At 43.4% G+C, this 19,717-nt stretch overlaps 1 protein-coding gene across 20 annotated transcripts in view; it reads left to right on the top strand.

Moving 5' to 3' along the window:
- The window catches only part of LOC110524472 (tumor protein 63), a 121,139-nt gene that overhangs the window by 44,691 nt on the left and 56,731 nt on the right, over nt 1-19,717 (top strand). For 10 of the 20 annotated variants that reach the window (XR_016495159.1, XM_090230909.1, XM_090231275.1 and 7 more), the window contains exon 1: nt 13,059-13,247. The exons of the other annotated variants lie outside the window; for them this stretch is intronic. Coding sequence is in view for 9 of the 10 variants with exons in the window: in XM_090230909.1 (XP_090087035.1) it covers nt 13,206-13,247 (42 nt within the window). In the remaining variant the exon portion in view is untranslated. Of the gene's footprint in view, nt 1-13,058; nt 13,248-19,717 lie in introns of those variants that run through there. 20 annotated transcript variants of the gene reach the window in all.

Below are 19,717 nucleotides of genomic sequence, written 5' to 3'. Positions count from 1 at the left end.
AGCAGGGGCAACACTGTCAATAGAGCCTGTTAAATTCAGTAGTGAGCAGGGGCAACACTGTCAATAGAGCCTGTTAAATTCAGTAGTGAGCAGGGGCAACACTGTCAATAGAGCCTGATAAATTCAGTAGTGAGCAGGGCAACACTGTCAATAGAGCATGATAAATTCAGTTGTGAGCAGGGGCAACACTGTCAATAGAGCCTGTTAAATTCAGTAGTGAGCAGGGGCAACCCTTTGTCAATAGAGCCTGATAAATTCAGTAGTGAGCAGGGGCAACCCTTTGTCAATAGAGCCTGTTAAATGCAGTAGTGAGCAGGGCAACCCTTTGTCAATAGAGCCTGTTAAATTCAGTAGTGAGCAGGGGCAACCCTTTGTCAATAGAGCCTGTTAAATTCAGTAGTGAGCAGGGGCAACCCTTTTTCAATAGAGCCTGTTAAATTCAGTAGTGAGCAGGGGCAACACTGTCAATAGAGCCTGATAAATTCAGTTGTGAGCAGGGGCAACCGTTTGTTTGCAGCTCTTCATGATCTCTTTCAAAAAAAGGACTATCTAAGTCTAGGACAAAAAGGCTTCTCAACAGTTTTTACCCCCAAGTCATAAGACTCCTGAACAGGTAACCAAATGGTTACCCGGACTATTTACATTGCCCCCCCCCCCCCCCCCCCCCCCCCCCCTTTTTACACTGCTGCTACTCTCTATTATCTATGCATAGTCACTTTAACTATACATTCATGTACATACTACCTCAATTGGCCCGACCAACCAGTGCTCCCGCACATTGGCTAACCGGGCTATCTGGATTGTGTCCCGCCAACCCCTCTTTTACGCTACTGCTACTCTCTGTTCATCATATATGCAGTCACTTTAACCATACCTACATGTACATACTACCTCAATCAGCCTGACTAACCAGTGTCTGTATATAGCCTCTCTACTGTATGTAGCCTCTCTAATGTATATATCCTCTCTACTGTATATAGCCTCTCTACTGTATATAGCCTCTCTACTGTATATAGCCTCTCTACTGTATATAGCCTCTCTACTGTATATAAGTCTCTACTGTATTAATGTCTCTACTGTATATATGTCTCTACTGTATATAGCCTCTCTACTGTATATAGCCTCTCTACTGTATATAGCCTCTCTACTGTATATAGCCTCTCTACTGTATATATGTCTCTACTGTATATAGCCTCTCTACTGTATATAGCCTCTCTACTGTATATAGCCTCTCTACTGTATATAGCCTCTCTACTGTATGTAGCCTCTCTACTGTATGTAGCCTCTCTACTGTATATAGCCTCTCTACTGTATATAGCCTCTACTGTATATAGCCTCTCTACTGTATGTAGCCTCTCTACTGTATGTAGCCTCTCTACTGTATGTAGCCTCTCTACTGTATATAGCCTCTACTGTATATAGCCTCTCTACTGTATGTAGCCTCTCTACTGTATGTAGCCTCTCTACTGTATATAGCCTCTCTACTGTATATAGCCTCTCTACTGTATATAGTCTCTACTGTATATAGCCTCTCTACTGTATATAGTCTCTACTGTATATAGCCTCTCTACTGTATATAGCCTCTCTACTGTATATAGCCTCTCTACTGTATATAGCCTCTCTACTGTATGTAGCCTCTCTACTGTATATAGTCTCTCTACTGTATGTAACCTCTCTACTGTATATAGTCTCTCTACTGTATGTAGCCTCTCTACTGTATATAGCCTCTCTACTGTATGTAACCTCTCTACTGTATATAGCCTCTCTACTGTATATAGCCTCTCTACTGTATATAGTCTCTCTACTGTATATAGTCTCTCTACTGTATATAGCCTCTCTACTGTATATAGTCTCTCTACTGTATATAGCCTCTCTACTGTATATAGTCTCTCTACTGTATGTAACCTCTCTACTGTATATAGCCTCTCTACTGTATATAGCCTCTCTACTGTATATAGTCTCTCTACTGTATATAGTCTCTCTACCGTATATAGTCTCTCTACTGTATATAGCCTCTCTACTGTATATAGCCTCTCTACTGTATATAGCCTGTCTTTTTACTGTTGTTTTATTTCTTTACCTACCTATTGTTCACCTAACACCTTTTTTGCACTATTGGTTAGAGCCTGTTGTATTCAGCATTTCACTGTAAGGTCTACTACACCTGTTGTATTCAGCATTTCACTGTGAGGTCTACTACACCTGTTGTATTCAGCATTTCACTGTGAGGTCTACTACACCTGTTGTATTCAGCATTTCACTGTAAGGTCTACTACACCTGTTGTATTCAGCATTTCACTGTAAGGTCTACTACACCTGTTGTATTCAGCATTTCACTGTAAGGTCTACTACACCTGTTGTATTCAGCATTTCACTGTAAGGTCTACCTGTTGTATTCAGCATTTCACTGTAAGGTCTACCTACACCTGTTGTATTCAGCATTTCACTGTAAGGTCTACTACACCTGTTGTATTCAGCATTTCACTGTAAGGTCTACTACACCTGTTGTATTCAGCATTTCACTGTAAGGTCTAACTACACCTGTTGTATTCAGCATTTCACTGTAAGGTCTACTACACCTGTTGTATTCAGCATTTCACTGTGAGGTCTACTACACCTGTTGTATTCAGCATTTCACTGTGAGGTCTACTACACCTGTTGTATTCAGCATTTCACTGTAAGGTCTACTACACCTGTTGTATTCAGCATTTCACTGTAAGGTCTACTACACCTGTTGTATTCAGCATTTCACTGTAAGGTCTACTACACCTGTTGTATTCAGCATTTCACTGTAAGGTCTGCTACACCTGTTGTATTCAGCATTTCACTGTAAGGTCTACTACACCTGTTGTATTCAGCATTTCACTGTAAGGTCTACTACACCTGTTGTATTCGGCATTTCACTGTGAGGTCTACTACACCTGTTGTTTTCAGCATTTCACTGTAAGATCTACTACACCTGTTGTATTCGGCATTTCACTGTAAGGTCTGCTACACCTGTTGTATTCAGCATTTCACTGTAAGGTCTACTACACCTGTTGTATTCGGCATTTCACTGTAAGGTCTACTACACCTGTTGTATTCAGCATTTCACTGTAAGATCTACTACACCTGTTGTATTCGGCATTTCACTGTAAGGTCTACTACACCTGTTGTATTCAGCATTTCACTGTAAGGTCTACTACACCTGTTGTATTCAGCATTTCACTGTAAGGTCTACTACACCTGTTGTATTCAGCATTTCACTGTGAGGTCTACTACACCTGTTGTATTCAGCATTTCACTGTAAGGTCTACTACACCTGTTGTATTCAGCATTTCACTGTAAGGTCTACTACACCTGTTGTATTCGGCGCACGTGACAAATAAACTTTGATTTGATTTTATTATCTACATATCCTGAGCAGCTCATATTATAGACAGAAGTGTGGTACGTGGCAGACCAATCCAAACTTCTCTCTCTGCATGTCCAGCCCATCCATTGTAATAGCCAATCATGGCTAGCGGAAAGGTTCCTGACTTTGGCTAAACCAACCAGGCTTAATTTTTAAAAAAAAATGTATTTTGAATTTACAGATGGCAACAAGTTTGTTATTTAATAAAAGTTCCAGAAGGCATTTCTTACCAAAAACACATTTTGATAACAAAAATGTAAATGATTAAGTTCAAATGCCTCTCCTGTGAAGTAGTGATGTGTGACATAGGGCTAGATTCAAATCAAAATGCAAATCAAATGTTATTTATATAGCCCTTCGTACATCAGCTGATATCTCAAAGTGCTGTACAGAAACCCAGCCTAAAACCCCAAACAGCAAGCAATGCAGGTGTTGAAGCACGGTGGCTAGGAAAAACTCCCTAGAAAGGCAGGAACCTAGGAAGAAACCTAGAGAGGAACCAGGCTCTGAGGGGTGGCTAGTCCTCTTCTGGCTGTGCCGGGTGGAGATTATAACAGAACATGGCCAAGATGTTCAAATGTTCATAAATGACCAGCATGGTCCAATAATAATAAGGCAGAACAGTTGAAACTGGAGCAGCAGCATGGCCAGGTGGACTGGGGACAGCAAGGAGTCATCATGTCAGGTAGTCCTGAGGCATGGTCCTAAGGCTCAGGTCCTCCGAGAGAGAGAATGAAAGAGAGAAAGAGAGAATTAGAGAGCACACTTAAATTCACACAGGACACCGAATAGGACAGGAGAAGTACTCCAGATATAACAAACTGACCCTAGCCCCCCGACACATAAACTACTGCAGCATAAATACTGGAGGCTGAGACAGGAGGGGTCAGGAGGGGTCAGGAGGAGTCATCCGATGATACCCCCGGACAGGGCCAAACAGGAAGGATATAACCCCACCCACTTTGCCAAAGCACAGCCCCCACACCACTAGAGGGATATCTTCAACCACCAATTTACCATCCTGAGACAAGGCCGAGTATAGCCCACAAAGATCTCCGCCACGGCACAACCCAAGGGGGGGGGCGCCAACCCAGACAGGATGATCACATCAGTGACTCAACCCACTCAGGTGACGCACCCCTCCCTGGAACGGTATGAGATTCGCCATATTTAGACCAGAATGAGGCTCTCCACTACCTATTGTTCCTGCAGTGATGATTCACCATCGTCCTCAAATGTTTTCAGACAGCGTGGGACTGGACTGGAGAGACAGCGTTTAGATGTTGGTTGACTTGGATGTTGAACACAGACAGCGTTTAGATGTTGGTTGACTAGGATGTTGAACACAGACAGCATTTAGATGTTGGTTGACTAGGATGTTGAACACAGGCGGCATTTAGATGTTGGTTGACTAGGATGTTGAACACAGACAGCGTTTAGATGTTGGTTGACTAGGATGTTGAACACAGACAGCGTTTAGATGTTGGTTGACTAGGATGTTGAACACAGACAGCGTTTAGATGTTGGTTGACTAGGATGTTGAACACAGACAGCATTTAGATGTTGGTTGACTAGGATGTTGAACACAGACAGCATTTAGATGTTGGTTGACTAGGATGTTGAACACAGACAGCATTTAGATGTTGGTTGACTAGGATGTTGAACACAGACAGCATTTAGATGTTGGTTGACTAGGATGTTGAACACAGACAGCATTTAGATGTTGGTTGACTAGGATGTTGAACACAGACAGCGTTTAGATGTTGGTTGACTAGGATGTTGAACACAGACAGCATTTAGATGTTGGTTGACTAGGATGTTGAACACAGACAGCATTTAGATGTTGGTTGACTAGGATGTTGAACACAGACAGCATTTAGATGTTGGTTGACTAGGATGTTGAACACAGACAGCATTTAGATGTTGGTTGACTAGGATGTTGAACACAGACAGCATTTAGATGTTGGTTGACTAGGATGTTGAACACAGACAGCATTTAGATGTTGGTTGACTAGGATGTTGAACACAGACAGCGTTTAGATGTTGGTTGACTAGGATGTTGAACACAGACAGCATTTAGATGTTGGTTGACTAGGATGTTGAACACAGACAGCATTTAGATGTTGGTTGACTAGGATGTTGAACACAGACAGCGTTTAGATGTTGGTTGACTAGGATGTTGAACACAGACAGCATTTAGATGTTGGTTGACTAGGATGTTGAACACAGACAGCATTTAGATGTTGGTTGACTTGGATGTGGAACTCAGACACTGTTTAGATGTTGGTTGACTAGGATGTTGAACACAGACAGCGTTTAGATGTTGGTTGACTAGGATGTTGAACACAGACAGCGTTTAGATGTTGGTTGACTAGGATGTTGAACACAGACAGCGTTTTTAGATGTTGTTTGACTAGGATGTTGAACACATACAGCGTTTAGATGTTGGTTGACTAGGATGTTGAACACAGACAGCATTTAGATGTTGGTTGACTAGGATGTTGAACACAGACAGCGTTTAGATGTTGGTTGACTAGGATGTTGAACACAGACAGCATTTAGATGTTGGTTGACTTGGATGTGGAACTCAGACACTGTTTAGATGTTGGTTGACTAGGATGTTGAACACAGACAGCGTTTAGATGTTGGTTGACTAGGATGTTGAACACAGACAGCGTTTAGATGTTGGTTGACTAGGATGTTGAACACAGACAGCGTTTAGATGTTGGTTGACTAGGATGTTGAACACAGACAGCATTTAGATGTTGGTTGACTAGGATGTTGAACACAGACAGCGTTTAGATGTTGGTTGACTAGGATGTTGAACACAGACAGCGTTTAGATGTTGGTTGACTAGGATGTTGAACACAGACAGCATTTAGATGTTGGTTGACTTGGATGTGGAACTCAGACACTGTTTAGATGTTGGTTGACTAGGATGTTGAACACAGACAGCGTTTAGATGTTGGTTGACTAGGATGTTGAACACAGACAGCGTTTAGATGTTGGTTGACTAGGATGTTGAACACAGACAGCGTTTAGATGTTGGTTGACTAGGATGTTGAACACAGACAGCATTTAGATGTTGGTTGACTAGGATGTTGAACACAGACAGCATTTAGATGTTGGTTGACTAGGATGTTGAACACAGACAGCGTTTAGATGTTGGTTGACTAGGATGTTGAACACAGACAGCATTTAGATGTTGGTTGACTAGGATGTTGAACACAGACAGCATTTAGATGTTGGTTGACTTGGATGTGGAACTCAGACACTGTTTAGATGTTGGTTGACTAGGATGTTGAACACAGACAGCGTTTAGATGTTGGTTGACTAGGATGTTGAACACAGACAGCGTTTAGATGTTGGTTGACTAGGATGTTGAACACAGACAGCGTTTTTAGATGTTGTTTGACTAGGATGTTGAACACAGACAGCGTTTAGATGTTGGTTGACTAGGATGTTGAACACAGACAGCATTTAGATGTTGGTTGACTAGGATGTTGAACACAGACAGCGTTTAGATGTTGGTTGACTAGGATGTTGAACACAGACAGCGTTTAGATGTTGGTTGACTAGGATGTTGAACACAGACAGCATTTAGATGTTGGTTGACTTGGATGTGGAACTCAGACACTGTTTAGATGTTGGTTGACTAGGATGTTGAACACAGACAGCGTTTAGATGTTGGTTGACTAGGATGTTGAACACAGACAGCGTTTAGATGTTGGTTGACTAGGATGTTGAACACAGACAGCGTTTAGATGTTGGTTGACTAGGATGTTGAACACAGACAGCATTTAGATGTTGGTTGACTAGGATGTTGAACACAGACAGCATTTAGATGTTGGTTGACTAGGATGTTGAACACAGACAGCGTTTAGATGTTGGTTGACTAGGATGTCGAACACAGACAGCGTAAGACTTCGCCATAATCTTGAATGCAACTCATAAGAAAGAACAATAGTATATTCATTTTAGCATCTATGTTTCCCATTTATTCAGGTGGCCCATAACTGTTAATCTTTTTTGCAGCAATGGCAACAATTTATGTACATTTCTAGGGAAACACTGGCGACCATCTGATTTTGTTTTCCCTCATTGTCAACAGATGAATTTCCAGTAATAAATACGTTTCCTGTATCAGGAAACGCAGTCCGCCCACTGCTAAAATGAGTAAGAAAACCAATTCTATGTAGTTGACTGAGCGTGACACCGACCCAAATGAAAATAGCAGGTGAGTGGGCAGAGGTGTTGCTGTGCGTAAAAGGATAGTCTCTCTCCACCGCCTTGCTGTCCTGTCCTGTCTGGTCTGTGTGGAAGGAAGCTCTCTCTCCCTCTGCACCGTGCAGCACTCTGACACCCTGACACCTGATACTGGACTAATCTAGCAGACTTAAGGAGAAAAAGGCTCTGAAAAGGGACAAACGGAGCAGAGTCTCTTTTTGTCTGAGTCTCAGTAGTGTTATGACTGATTTTATGTGGGAGCTGTAGAGTAGGCCTTCTTTTTCCTTTCCGTAGCCTATAGCTAACTCATTTAGCCCGTGGCTAACTCTCTGTTGTAAACAAGCTGCTGTTTAGGTGTTGGGTTTCAGGCCTAGTTTACCGACTACCGTTTAGAAGAAGCTCAAGCCCTAATCACTGATCTCCTACCCTGTTGCCAAATAGTCAAGTGGGACACTTAAAAAAAAAAAAAATGTATTGTTGCATTTGATCAATTCTCATTTCTAAATGTTACTCCAATAGCGTATTTTGTCCTTCTGATAATAGTGTTATTATAGAACAGTCGTCCCCCTGAAGGCTGGTCCTCTTTCAGGGATTCGTCCACCTTTCACTGTGTCTCTGTGCTGTAATTTGTGAGGGTCAGGTTTAGGGCTCTACTCCCTTTGTGTTGCTGTGTCACCTGAGGCCACACTTTAAACCGTGTCACCTTATCCTTTTATTGACTAGGAGGGCTAATGTTAAAAGTCAATAGTTAGACTCGTGCCCATTCTTCACGTTTAGGACTGGATACAGAGATGATGTGTATATTGGCTAACCAGACTCACCTCGGCGCGTGTGTGTGTGTGTGTGTGTGTGTGTGTGTGTGTCTCTGTGTGTCTCTGTGTGTCTCTGTGTGTCTCTCTCTGTGTGTGTGTGTGTGTGTGTGTGTGTGTGTGTGTGTGTGTGTGTGTGTGTGTGTGTGTGTGTGTGTGTGTGTGTGTGTGTGTGTCTCTGTGTGTGTGTGTGTGTGTGACTTGTAAAAGTTACCTTTTGGCTTAAAGGCCCTCTCTCTTTCATTTTGAACAAGAACAAAACAACAGACCACAACTTGGTTTGCTATGTGGGGGGTGTGGCTGGAGAAATAGAACCACTTTCAAATTCGTATGATGCAAAGACTGACAGTCATGGAACTATGCTGGACAGGAGACATTCCAGTTGATGGGAGCTGAGGAATATTTCATTCAGTCAACATGATTATCTTTGGACTATAGATGTTTGTTTGGGAACTTTTCACTGATTTGGCATTGTTATTTTGTATTTGATTTTGTTTAATTTCTCTTTGATTATTTGAGCTGTTCTTGCCATCATATGGACTTGGGGTTTTGCCAAATAGGGTCTGTCTTCTGTATACCACCCCTACCTTGTCACAACACAACTGTTTTGGCAAATAGTAAAAATAAAGAAAAACCTTGGAATGAGTAGGTGTCAAAACTTGTTTAAAAAAAAGAAGTGTCCCTTTTTTTCAGGACCCTGTCTTTCAAAGATAATTCGTAGAAATCCAAATAACTTCACAGATCTTCATTGTAAAGGGTTTAAACACTGTTTCCCATGCTTGTTCAATGAACCATAAACAATTAATGAACATGCACCTGTGGAACGGTCGTTAAGACACTAACAGCTTACAGACGGTAGGAAATGATGGTCACAGTTATGAAAACTTAGGACACTAAAGAGGCCTTTCTACTGACTCTGAAAAACACCAAAAGAAAGATGCCCAGGGTCCCTGCTCATCTGCGTGAATGTGCCTTAGGCATGCTGCAAGGAGGCATGAGGACTGCAGAAATAAATTGCAATGTCCGTACTGTGAGACGCCCAAGACAGCGCTACAGGGAGACAGGACGGACAGCTGATCATCCTCGCAGTGGCAGACCATGTGTAGCAACACCTGCACAGGATCGGTATTCAGAACCACAACCAAAGAGTTCCCTAACCTCTCTTCAACATTTTTCCAATGTTTTCTTAACACAATTCAAGTTGGTTTAGCTAACTCAACTAATTACTAGCGTCAAAAGAGGTCAGGGCTTGAATGAGATGAGGTCACCGTACTGTGGCAGGTGAGAGGAAGGCCATAACATCAGAATGGGGGCCATTTTGGTTTAACGTGTCTCTCTGCTCTACAGCCAGTGCAGGCTGACTTGTAAAGTCTGCAGCCCAAGGAGCCTGGGCTGGAACGCAAGATTCCTGGGGATTGGCCAGCTGGGCTATATCTACTAGACATTCTATTGGCTCGGGTCACATATCTGTGCCATGCAATATCGTAAAAGTCTGCGTTTCACTCACCGGCTGAATAGTTTGTCATAGCCCAGTCTGAGAAGTGATAGCCTATCTTCATTTCCGTCCCTGACTGGGTGTGTAGTGGTCAGGGGGTCCTGGTAGGTCTGTGGCTCCTGGACATGGGGTCTGGGCAGGCTGGGTGTGTAGTGGTCAGGGGGTCCTGGTAGGTCTGTGGCTCCTGGACATGGGGTCTGGGCAGGCTGGGTGTGTAGTGGTCAGGGGGTCCTGGTAGGTCTGTGGCCCCTGGACATGGGGTCTGGGCAGGCTGGGTGTGTAGTGGTCAGGGGGTCCTGGTAGGTCTGTGGCCCCTGGACATGGGGTCTGGGCAGGCTGGGTGTGTAGTGGTCAGTGGGTCCTGGTAGGTCTGTGGCCCCTGGACATGGGGTCTGGGCAGGCTTGTTGGGTGTCGCTACTGATTGTAGACAATCAGCGATAAATGACTCAAGGGCACAGAGTAGTAAGGGTTCTGCTCCGTATAGTGACAGCTTTGAAAGAGTTTAACTTCGGGCCAGAGGGCAAGAGTTTCCCCTTCTTGTCCTGCAGGAATAGAATTTACCCCACCTCCACCCCACTTACCCTTCATCAACCACCTCTCTTATGAAACTTCCAGACACTCAGGTTGCAGTATTTATTCAATATTTTATTTAACTAGGCAAGTCAGTTAAAATTCTTATTTACAATGACAGCCTACCAAAAGGCATCCGGCCTACCAAAAGGCCTCCTGGGATAAATAAAAATATAGGACAAAACACACAACACTACATAAAGAGACACCACAACATTACATAAAGAGAGACCTAAGACAACACTACATAAAGAGAGACCTAAGACAGCATTACATAAAGAGAGACCTAAGACAACACTACATAGAGGGACCTAAGACAACATTACATAAAGAGAGACCTAAGACAACACTACATAGAGACCTAAGACAACACTACATAGAGGGAGCTAAGACAACATTACATAAAGAGAGACCTAAGACAGCATTACATAAAGAGAGACCTAAGACAACACTTCATAAAGAGGGACCTAAGACAATATTACATAAAGAGGGACCTAAGACAACACTACATAGAGGGACCTAAGACAACACTACATAGAGGGACCTAAGACAGCACTACATAAAGACAGACCTAAGACAACACTACATAAAGAGAGACCTAAGACAACACTACATAGAGGGACCTAAGACAACACTACATAAAGAGAAACCTAAGACAACACTACATAGAGGGACCTAAGACAACACTAGACAGAGAGACCTAAGACAACACTACACAAAGAGACCTAAGACAACACTACATAAAGAGAGACCTAAGACAACACTACACAAAGAGACCTAAGACAACACTACATAGAGAGGGGGCGTCATGTAAGAAGACAGACAGTAATGTAGTGGTATCTCTTGATGGGGGTCATGTAATAAGACAGACAGTAATGTAGTGGATAATGTTATAATGTAGCATTTCTGTGTATTTAGCTTATTCAATGTGCTATTAATTTATTGGTTTTATATTATTGGTTGTTGTTTAGATTCTACAGGCTACACTTCCAGCTAACATCCAAGACATCAGACATGTTGTTTAGCCTCTACAGGCTACACTTCCAGCTAATACATCAGACATGTTGTTTAGCCTCTACAGGCTACACTAACAGCTAATACATCAGACATGTTGTTTAGCCTCTACAGGCTACACTTCCAGCTAACAGCCAATACATCAGACATGTTGTTTAGCCTCTACAGGCTACACTTCCAGCTAACATCCAATACATCAGACATGTTGTTTAGCCTCTACAGGCTACACTTCCAGCTAACATCCAATACATCAGACATGTTGTTTAGCCTCTACAGGCTACACTTCCAGCCAATACATCAGACATGTTGTTTAGCCTCTACAGGCTACACTTCCAGCTAACATCCAATACATCAGACATGTTGTTTAGCCTCTACAGGCTACACTTCCAGCCAATACATCAGACATGTTGTTTAGCCTCTACAGGCTACACTTCCAGCTAACATCCAATACATCAGACATGTTGTTTAGCCTCTACAGGCTACACTTCCAGCCAATACATCAGACATGTTGTTTAGCCTCTACAGGCTACACTTCCAGCCAATACATCAGACATGTTGTTTAGCCTCTACAGGCTACACTTCCAGCCAATACATCAGACATGTTGTTTAGCCTCTACAGGCTACACTTCCAGCCAATACATCAGACATGTTGTTTAGCCTCTACAGGCTACACTTCCAGCCAATACATCAGACATGTTGTTTAGCCTCTACAGGCTACACTTCCAGCCAATACATCAGACATGTTGTTTAGCCTCTACAGGCTACACTTCCAGCCAATACATCAGACATGTTGTTTAGCCTCTACAGGCTACACTTCCAGCCAATACATCAGACATGTTGTTTAGCCTCTACAGGCTACACTTCCAGCCAATACATCAGACATGTTGTTTAGCCTCTACAGGCTACACTTCCAGCCAATACATCAGACATGTTGTTTAGCCTCTACAGGCTACACTTCCAGCCAATACATCAGACATGTTGTTTAGCCTCTACAGGCTACACTTCCAGCTAACATCCAATACATCAGACATGTTGTTTAGCCTCTACAGGCTACACTTCCAGCCAATACTTTAGACATGTTGTTTAGCCTCTACAGGCTACACTTCCAGCCAATACATCAGACATGTTGTTTAGCCTCTACAGGCTACACTTCCAGGTTTCCAACAGCAGGTCAGTTCAGCATTCAGAGCCTTTAAGGACGTTAGAACGTAATACTCCATGTGGATATTCAAAGCTATTTGTGTTGACATATTGTAATGTAGAACAGAGCAGTGAGTTGTCAGAAAGCAGTTTGTATTAACTCTACTGGCTGTGTTGATGTTGACGATAGAAGAAGGGAATCTACTGAGTGAACTGTATGTGTTTGACAATGTGTATCGCTGCAGAGCGTCTTTAGGGAGAGACACAAGGAGAACCAGAGAGCTTCTCTGGGAGATGGGTGTGGACTTACCACCCCAGGTATTGGACAGGTACCTCCTCAGATCCCTCCTCCTCCCTACCCCCCCACCCCCACCCCCTGGTATATATCTCCCTCCCATAGATTCCTATAGAGACTCTCTGCTTGTCCTGTCCTGTTGTCATCCATAGTCCTCATAGCCACTCGTTCATTCAGACTGAGACAGGGACCAGAGGTGTAGATTCATCCTGGAGTCAGTGGAGCACACAGCAGCAGCACTGCTAAACCTCAGCGCCAACATGTTGTATCTGGAGACGGGGACGCCCACGTCGTACAGCGAGGTAAGGCCCAGGGAGGAGGGTCCTACTGGGGCATCAGGGACCACTAACATCCCCTTGGCTCCATGGAGCTTTGATGGTAGTGGGACAGATGGAATATTTGATGTCAGGCCTCAAACTGAAATACCTAATAGGACTGTTACTGCCACTTTTATATGTTAGATTTCACCCCATGAAGTCAGTTTGATATGTTTTGGGCTCTGAGGTTATTGGCGGATTAGGGCTTAGTGCCGGTATAGAGCTTCATTTAACAAAGGAATATGTTTCAGTAGTTAAAAACCACAAGTGGTCATTTTAAATCTGTCTGTGGCACTCACACACAAACAGAGAAAGATGTTTTGGCGACAGATTCCTCTTTGTTTGCATTTCGATTTAGTGGCGTTGTGTGTGTGTGTGTGTGTGTGTGTGTGTGTGTGTGTGTGTGTGTGCAGGGGAATGTCAACACCTGGAGTGTTTGTTGAATAGAGGAAAAGGTGCTATATGAAATGGCTGCTCTGCTCCGCTACCCTGTCCTGTTGAGATGTGGAATGGATAGTTCTAATTATAATAGTTCTAGTTCCATTAGTTCCTGTTCCAATAGTTCTAATTATAATAGTGATAGTTCCATTAGTTCCTGTTCCAATAGTTCTAATTATAATAGTTCTAGTTCCAATAGTTCTAATTATAATAGTTCTAGTTCCATTAGTTCCTGTTCCAATAGTTCTAATTTTAATAGTTATATTTCCATTAGTTCCTGTTCCAATAGTTCTAATTATAATAGTTCTAGTTCCAATAGTTCTAATTATAATAGTTCTAGTTCCAATAGTTCTAGTTATAATAGTTCTAATTATAATAGTTCTAGTTCCATTAGTTCCTGTTCCAATAGTTCTAATTATAATAGTTATATTTCCATTAGTTCCTGTTCCAATAGTTCTAATTATAATAGTTCTAGTTCCAATAGTTCTAATTATAATAGTTCTAGTTCCAATAGTTCTAGTTATAATAGTTCTAATTATAATAGTTCTAGTTCCATTAGTTCCTGTTCCAATAGTTCTAATTATAATAGTTATATTTCCATTAGTTCCTGTTCCAATAGTTCTAATTATAATAGTTCTAGTTCCAATAGTTCTAATTATAATAGTTCTAATTATAATAGTTCTAGTTCCAATAGTTCTAGTTATAATAGTTCTAGTTCCATTAGATCTAATTCCAATAGTTCTAGTTCCAATTGTTCTAATTATAATAGTTCTAATTATAATAGTTCTAGTTCCAATAGTTCTAATTATAATAGTTCTAATTATAATAGTTCTAGTTCCAATAGTTCTAGTTCCAATAGTTCTAATTATAATAGTTCTAGTTCCAATAGTTCTAGTTATAATAGTTATATTTCCAATAGTTCTAGTTACATCAGTGTTTTCACCTTCATCTGACAAGACTGTGAATGTTCAGTAATTATGTAATGGATAGTATTGCTTTTCTGGGATTTTAGACTGATTTTGATTATCTGCTGAATTGTAAAAACACAGAACAGAATCAAAATAGAAATCATGTCTGATTTATCTCCCCAAATGATCCTGTAACTTTGTGTGAATTGGTATTGTGTAGAAGCCTAGTTGTGGCTTTGATAAAGATTATTCCTGTGATTCCATTTCCAGACAGAAGATAAAATGGTGGTTGATGGGTGGATTTGATGAGCCTTGCAGAGCAGTGCTCTTTTCACGTTGTATAAGGAACAGAAAAATGTCAATTTTACATGGAAACAATATAGCCTGAAATAATGTGCCATAGTTCAGGTGGTTGAATGAAATCAGGTAAAGAATGTCAAATGTTTGTGACATTATGAAGCTAGATTGATGCATTCTAAACATATTTGGGGTTATCCAAAACGGAGCCAAATATAATTGACGGGAAACAGAAATGTGTGGTTTTAAAGCTGTTTTGGCGGTTTGAATTACAGGAGGGAGTGAAATAAGGGTCTCTTCTAAAATGGCCATCTGGAAATGCGTCCAAAGATGATTGTTTTCGAGACAGTAGTGACACAGTAGAAAGTTCTGTTTCTGTTGACAACAACAGATAATGGTGACGACAACTAGTCACCGTGATTATATTCAGTATTCAGGCTTTTTGTTTATTTATGATCCTGTTCTATTTCTGGATCATTTGTGTCAAATATCACTTTACTTTGAACAAGTCAAGTTATTTCTGTAGTGGCCGTGCTTCTACACCTGCATTGCTTGCTGTTTTGGGGGTTTTAGGCTGGGTTTCTGTACAGCACTTTGAGATATCAGCTGATGTACGAAGGGCTTTACATTTGATTTGATTTGATTTAGTAGCCCTGAACATTTTATATTTCTGGAATTCATAGTTTCTCATATTTTTATGACAATTGTTATCTTGATATTTTTGTAATATGCTTTTTTGGGGGGGGGGGGGGCAGATTAACACTTCTGAACTGTGTTAATGTCATTAAACATAGAACGAATCCTATTTTATTTGTTCCATTATGTTATCTGTTAAGACTACAGTCTCCTGGTGTCAATCTGCTACTCTCCACCCCTTCTAGGATGGCCGTTAGAGCTAAACAGCTCTGTCTGGTTGATCATCTAAAACCCACCATTCTTAGCGCTCAGGGTGTCTGTCTACCTAGTACCTGACGGCTCTACTCTGCTGGTATAGGACTGGCATCAACACACACAGTGGATGGCCGTAGATAGAGGATTTACCTGAGACCTCTGAACCCCCTTCCTGTGGGTTTTAATCTGGGGACAGGTAACCCAACGGTCCACAGGTTTGGTTTGTAATGCTCTCACAGTCTCAGATTTCTTCTGAAAAGATAGTTGGAATGGGGGCAGGGGAAATCCTTATTTTTTTTTAATTTGTAAAGAGATTGTTAAATACATAAAAACACTTATATTTCAGTTTAAGAATGAACCGTCATGCATATTCTGTTTTTAAACAGGTGATAAGTAGGGGACTTTTCTTTTGTGAAGTTATAAATAAAAAGGAGTTGGTATCAAACGTGCCGTCTCCGTAAGGATCACTGATGGCTTCTCAGATCCGTAAGGATCACTGATGGCTTCTCAGATCCGTAAGGATCACTGATGGCTTCTCAGATCCGTAAGGATCACTGATGGCTTCTCAGATTTGTAGGGGGCAGATTGCAGGTGTGACAGGTCAACTCTTTTAAGTTTACTGAGCGGAGTTCTCTCTGTCCACCTATATCCCTTCAGGCTGTGTCCCAAAGATCCTCCTGTTACCTACACAGTGCACTAATTCTGCCATTTAGGATGCAGACTCTGGGTAAAGTATCAGGTTCCTCCCTCTTATCTTTCCAGGGAGCCTCCAGGGACATCAGGAATGGGGCGGGCCAGGCGCTGCTGTTTTAGTCCCCGCTCGTAATTGCTTTAATGGTGTGTTGTTGTAGATACAATCACCTGCTCTGCCCACCCCAGCAGGTATACAGTACTGCTTGAAAGTTTGTGAACCCTACAGGTCTGGTCATTATTTTAGCTAGAAAATATTTAAATAAAAATCCTTATCCTTATCTAAAGACATTCCAAGTAAATGACATAAAAATTTAAATATATTTTGATTGTTTATTTAACAAAGGTGGTTTATTTAACAGAAACTCAGATTTGATGTGTGCAAAAATATCTGAGCTCCTTTAGTCAATAGCTTGTAGCACCTCCATTAGCAGTGACAACTTGGAGCAAACGTCTCCTATAGCCAGTAATCAGTCTATGACATCTGTTTCTGACCACACCTCCTTGCAGAACTTAGCCAATTGTAGTGAGGTTTGAGGGGTGTCTGGCATGAACTTCCCGCTTCAGGTCCTGCCACAGCGTCTCGATTGGATTTAGGTGCAGGACTTTGGCCAATCCAAAACACAAATCTTCTTTCTCCTGAGCCATTCTTTGGTAGATTTGATTGAATGCTCTTTGGCTCGTTGTCTTGTTGAAATATCAATTTTTGGCCCAGCTTTAGCTCCTTGACTGATGGCATGACGTTCTGTTCCAGAATCTCCTGGTGTACCTAAGAATTCATGGTTCCCTTAATGATCTAGTCATCCAGATCTAGAGGAAAAGCAGCCCCAGATCTTGACATTCCCAGCACCATGCTGGAATGTTGGGATAAGGTTATTTTGGTGGTAGGCAGTGTTGGGTTTTCGTCAAACTTAGCGATGTTGATTGACCAAAAAGGTCAGTCCATGGACTTCCAGAAACCTTTTTTAGGTTTGTCCAGGTGGTCTCCGAGAAAGTTAAGACGGGCAGTTTGGTTCTTTTTTGACAGCAGAGGCTTCCTCCTAGCAACCCTCCCTTGAACGGCATTTTTGATTCAGCGTTCTTCTTATTGTTGAAGCACAGTTACCCAAGATGCAGCAAGGGAGGTCTGGGAGGTCTCTAGATGTTTGGGTTGGCTTTTACCCTGATGTATTATTGTTCTTGTGGCTCTAGGCCTCCAGTCCACCCTGCTAGAGCTGTTAATGCCCCCACCCTAGACACCACTCACCCCTCACCCCAGGGACCACCTCCCCCCTTCAGACTGACCCAGGGACCACCTTCACACTTCAGACTGACCCAGGGACCACCTCAACCCTTCAGACTGACCTAGGGACCACCTCCACCCTTCAGACTGACCCAGGAACCACCTCCACCCTTCAGACTGACCCAGGGACCACCTTCACCCTTCAGACTGACCCAGGGACCACCTCCACCCTTCAGACTGACCCAGGAACCACCTCCACCCTTCAGACTGACCCAGGGACCAACTCCACCCTTCAGACTGACCCAGGGACCACCTTCACCCTTCAGACTGACCCAGGGACCACCTCCACCCTTCAGACTGACCCAGGAACCACCTCCACCCTTCAGACTGACCCAGGGACCACCTTCACCCTTCAGACTGACCTAGGGACCACCTCCACCCTTCAGACTGACCCAGGAACCACCTCCACCCTTCAGACTGACCCAGGGACCAACTCCACCCTTCAGACTGACCCAGGGACCACCTTCACCCTTCAGACTGACCCAGGGACCACCTCCACCCTTCAGACTGACCCAGGGACCACCTCCACCCTTCAGACTGACCCAGGGACCAACTCCACCCTTCAGACTGACCCAGGGACCACCTCCACCCTTCAGACTGACCCAGGGACCACCTCCACCCTTCAGACTGACCCAGGGACCAACTCCACCCTTCAGACTGACCCAGGGACCAACTCCACCCTTCAGACTGACCCAGGGACCACCTCCACCCTTCAGACTGACCCAGGGACCACCTCCACCCTTCAGACTGACCCAGGGACCACCTCCACCCTTCAGACTGACCCAGGAACCACCTCCACCCTTCAGACTGACCCAGGGACCACCCACACCCTTCAGACTGACCCAGGAACCACCTCCACCCTTCAGACTGACCCAGGGACCACCCACACCCTTCAGACTGACCCAGGAACCACCTCCACCCTTCAGACTGACCCAGGGACCACCTTCACCCTTCAGACTGACCTAGGGACCACCTCCACCCTTCAGACTGACCCAGGAACCACCTCCACCCTTCAGACTGACCCAGGGACCACCCACACCCTTCAGACTGACCCAGGAACCACCTCCACCCTTCAGACTGACCCAGGGACCAACTCCACCCTTCAGACTGACCCAGGGACCACCTTCACCCTTCAGACTGACCCAGGGACCACCTCCACCCTTCAGACTGACCCAGGGACCAACTCCACCCTTCAGACTGACCCAGGGACTACCCACACCCTTCAGACTGACCCAGGGACCACCCACACCCTTCAGACTGACCCAGGGACAACCTTCACCCTTCAAACTGACCCAGGGACCACCTCCACCCTTCAGACTGACCCAGGGACTACCCACACCCTTCAGACTGACCCAGGGACCAACTCCACCCTTCAGACTGACCCAGGGACCAACTCCACCCTTCAGACTGACCCAGGGACCACCTCCACCCTTCAGACTGACCCAGGGACCACCCACACCCTTCAGACTGACCCAGGGACCACAGTGCAGGTCAGAGGAGAGGCTGGAATGTATTCTCCCCTCGGGCCAGGTCTAAGGGCCAGGTCCTCTTCTATTCCTCCCTGGGGCAACGGTCTCCTCTGGTTCCTGTCATTTATTGGCAGTTTTAAAGTTCTGAGGTGATCAATTGCCTCATGCTGCCTTGTATAGTAATAGCTATAAGCTATTGCAAGGAGTAGGGGTCCGATTTATTGACCTCCCCTGTCTCTGAACTTTCTCCTGGTGGTAAAGAGTTAGTAACAATAGAATAAGCAGCATCACTTTCACCAGAGAGGAAATGTTGCCAGTTAAAGTAAGCCTAATATTTGGTCATGTCAAATAATGAATTGGGACTACTGTATCTCAGATGAATCTGATTGGTTCCAACCCGTATCCTAAATAGCCCATATAAATTCATATGGTTCCAAAACTATGGCAACTGATTCATGGAGAGAGTGGGACTAAATATAA

This window comes from Oncorhynchus mykiss, chromosome 1, assembly GCF_057628025.1.
Source record: "Oncorhynchus mykiss isolate SJ-2025 chromosome 1, ASM5762802v1, whole genome shotgun sequence".
Taxonomy (NCBI): Eukaryota; Metazoa; Chordata; class Actinopteri; order Salmoniformes; family Salmonidae; genus Oncorhynchus; species Oncorhynchus mykiss.
The sequence above is the reverse complement of the archived record's forward strand: the minus strand, read 5'-3'. Positions and strand labels throughout refer to the sequence as shown.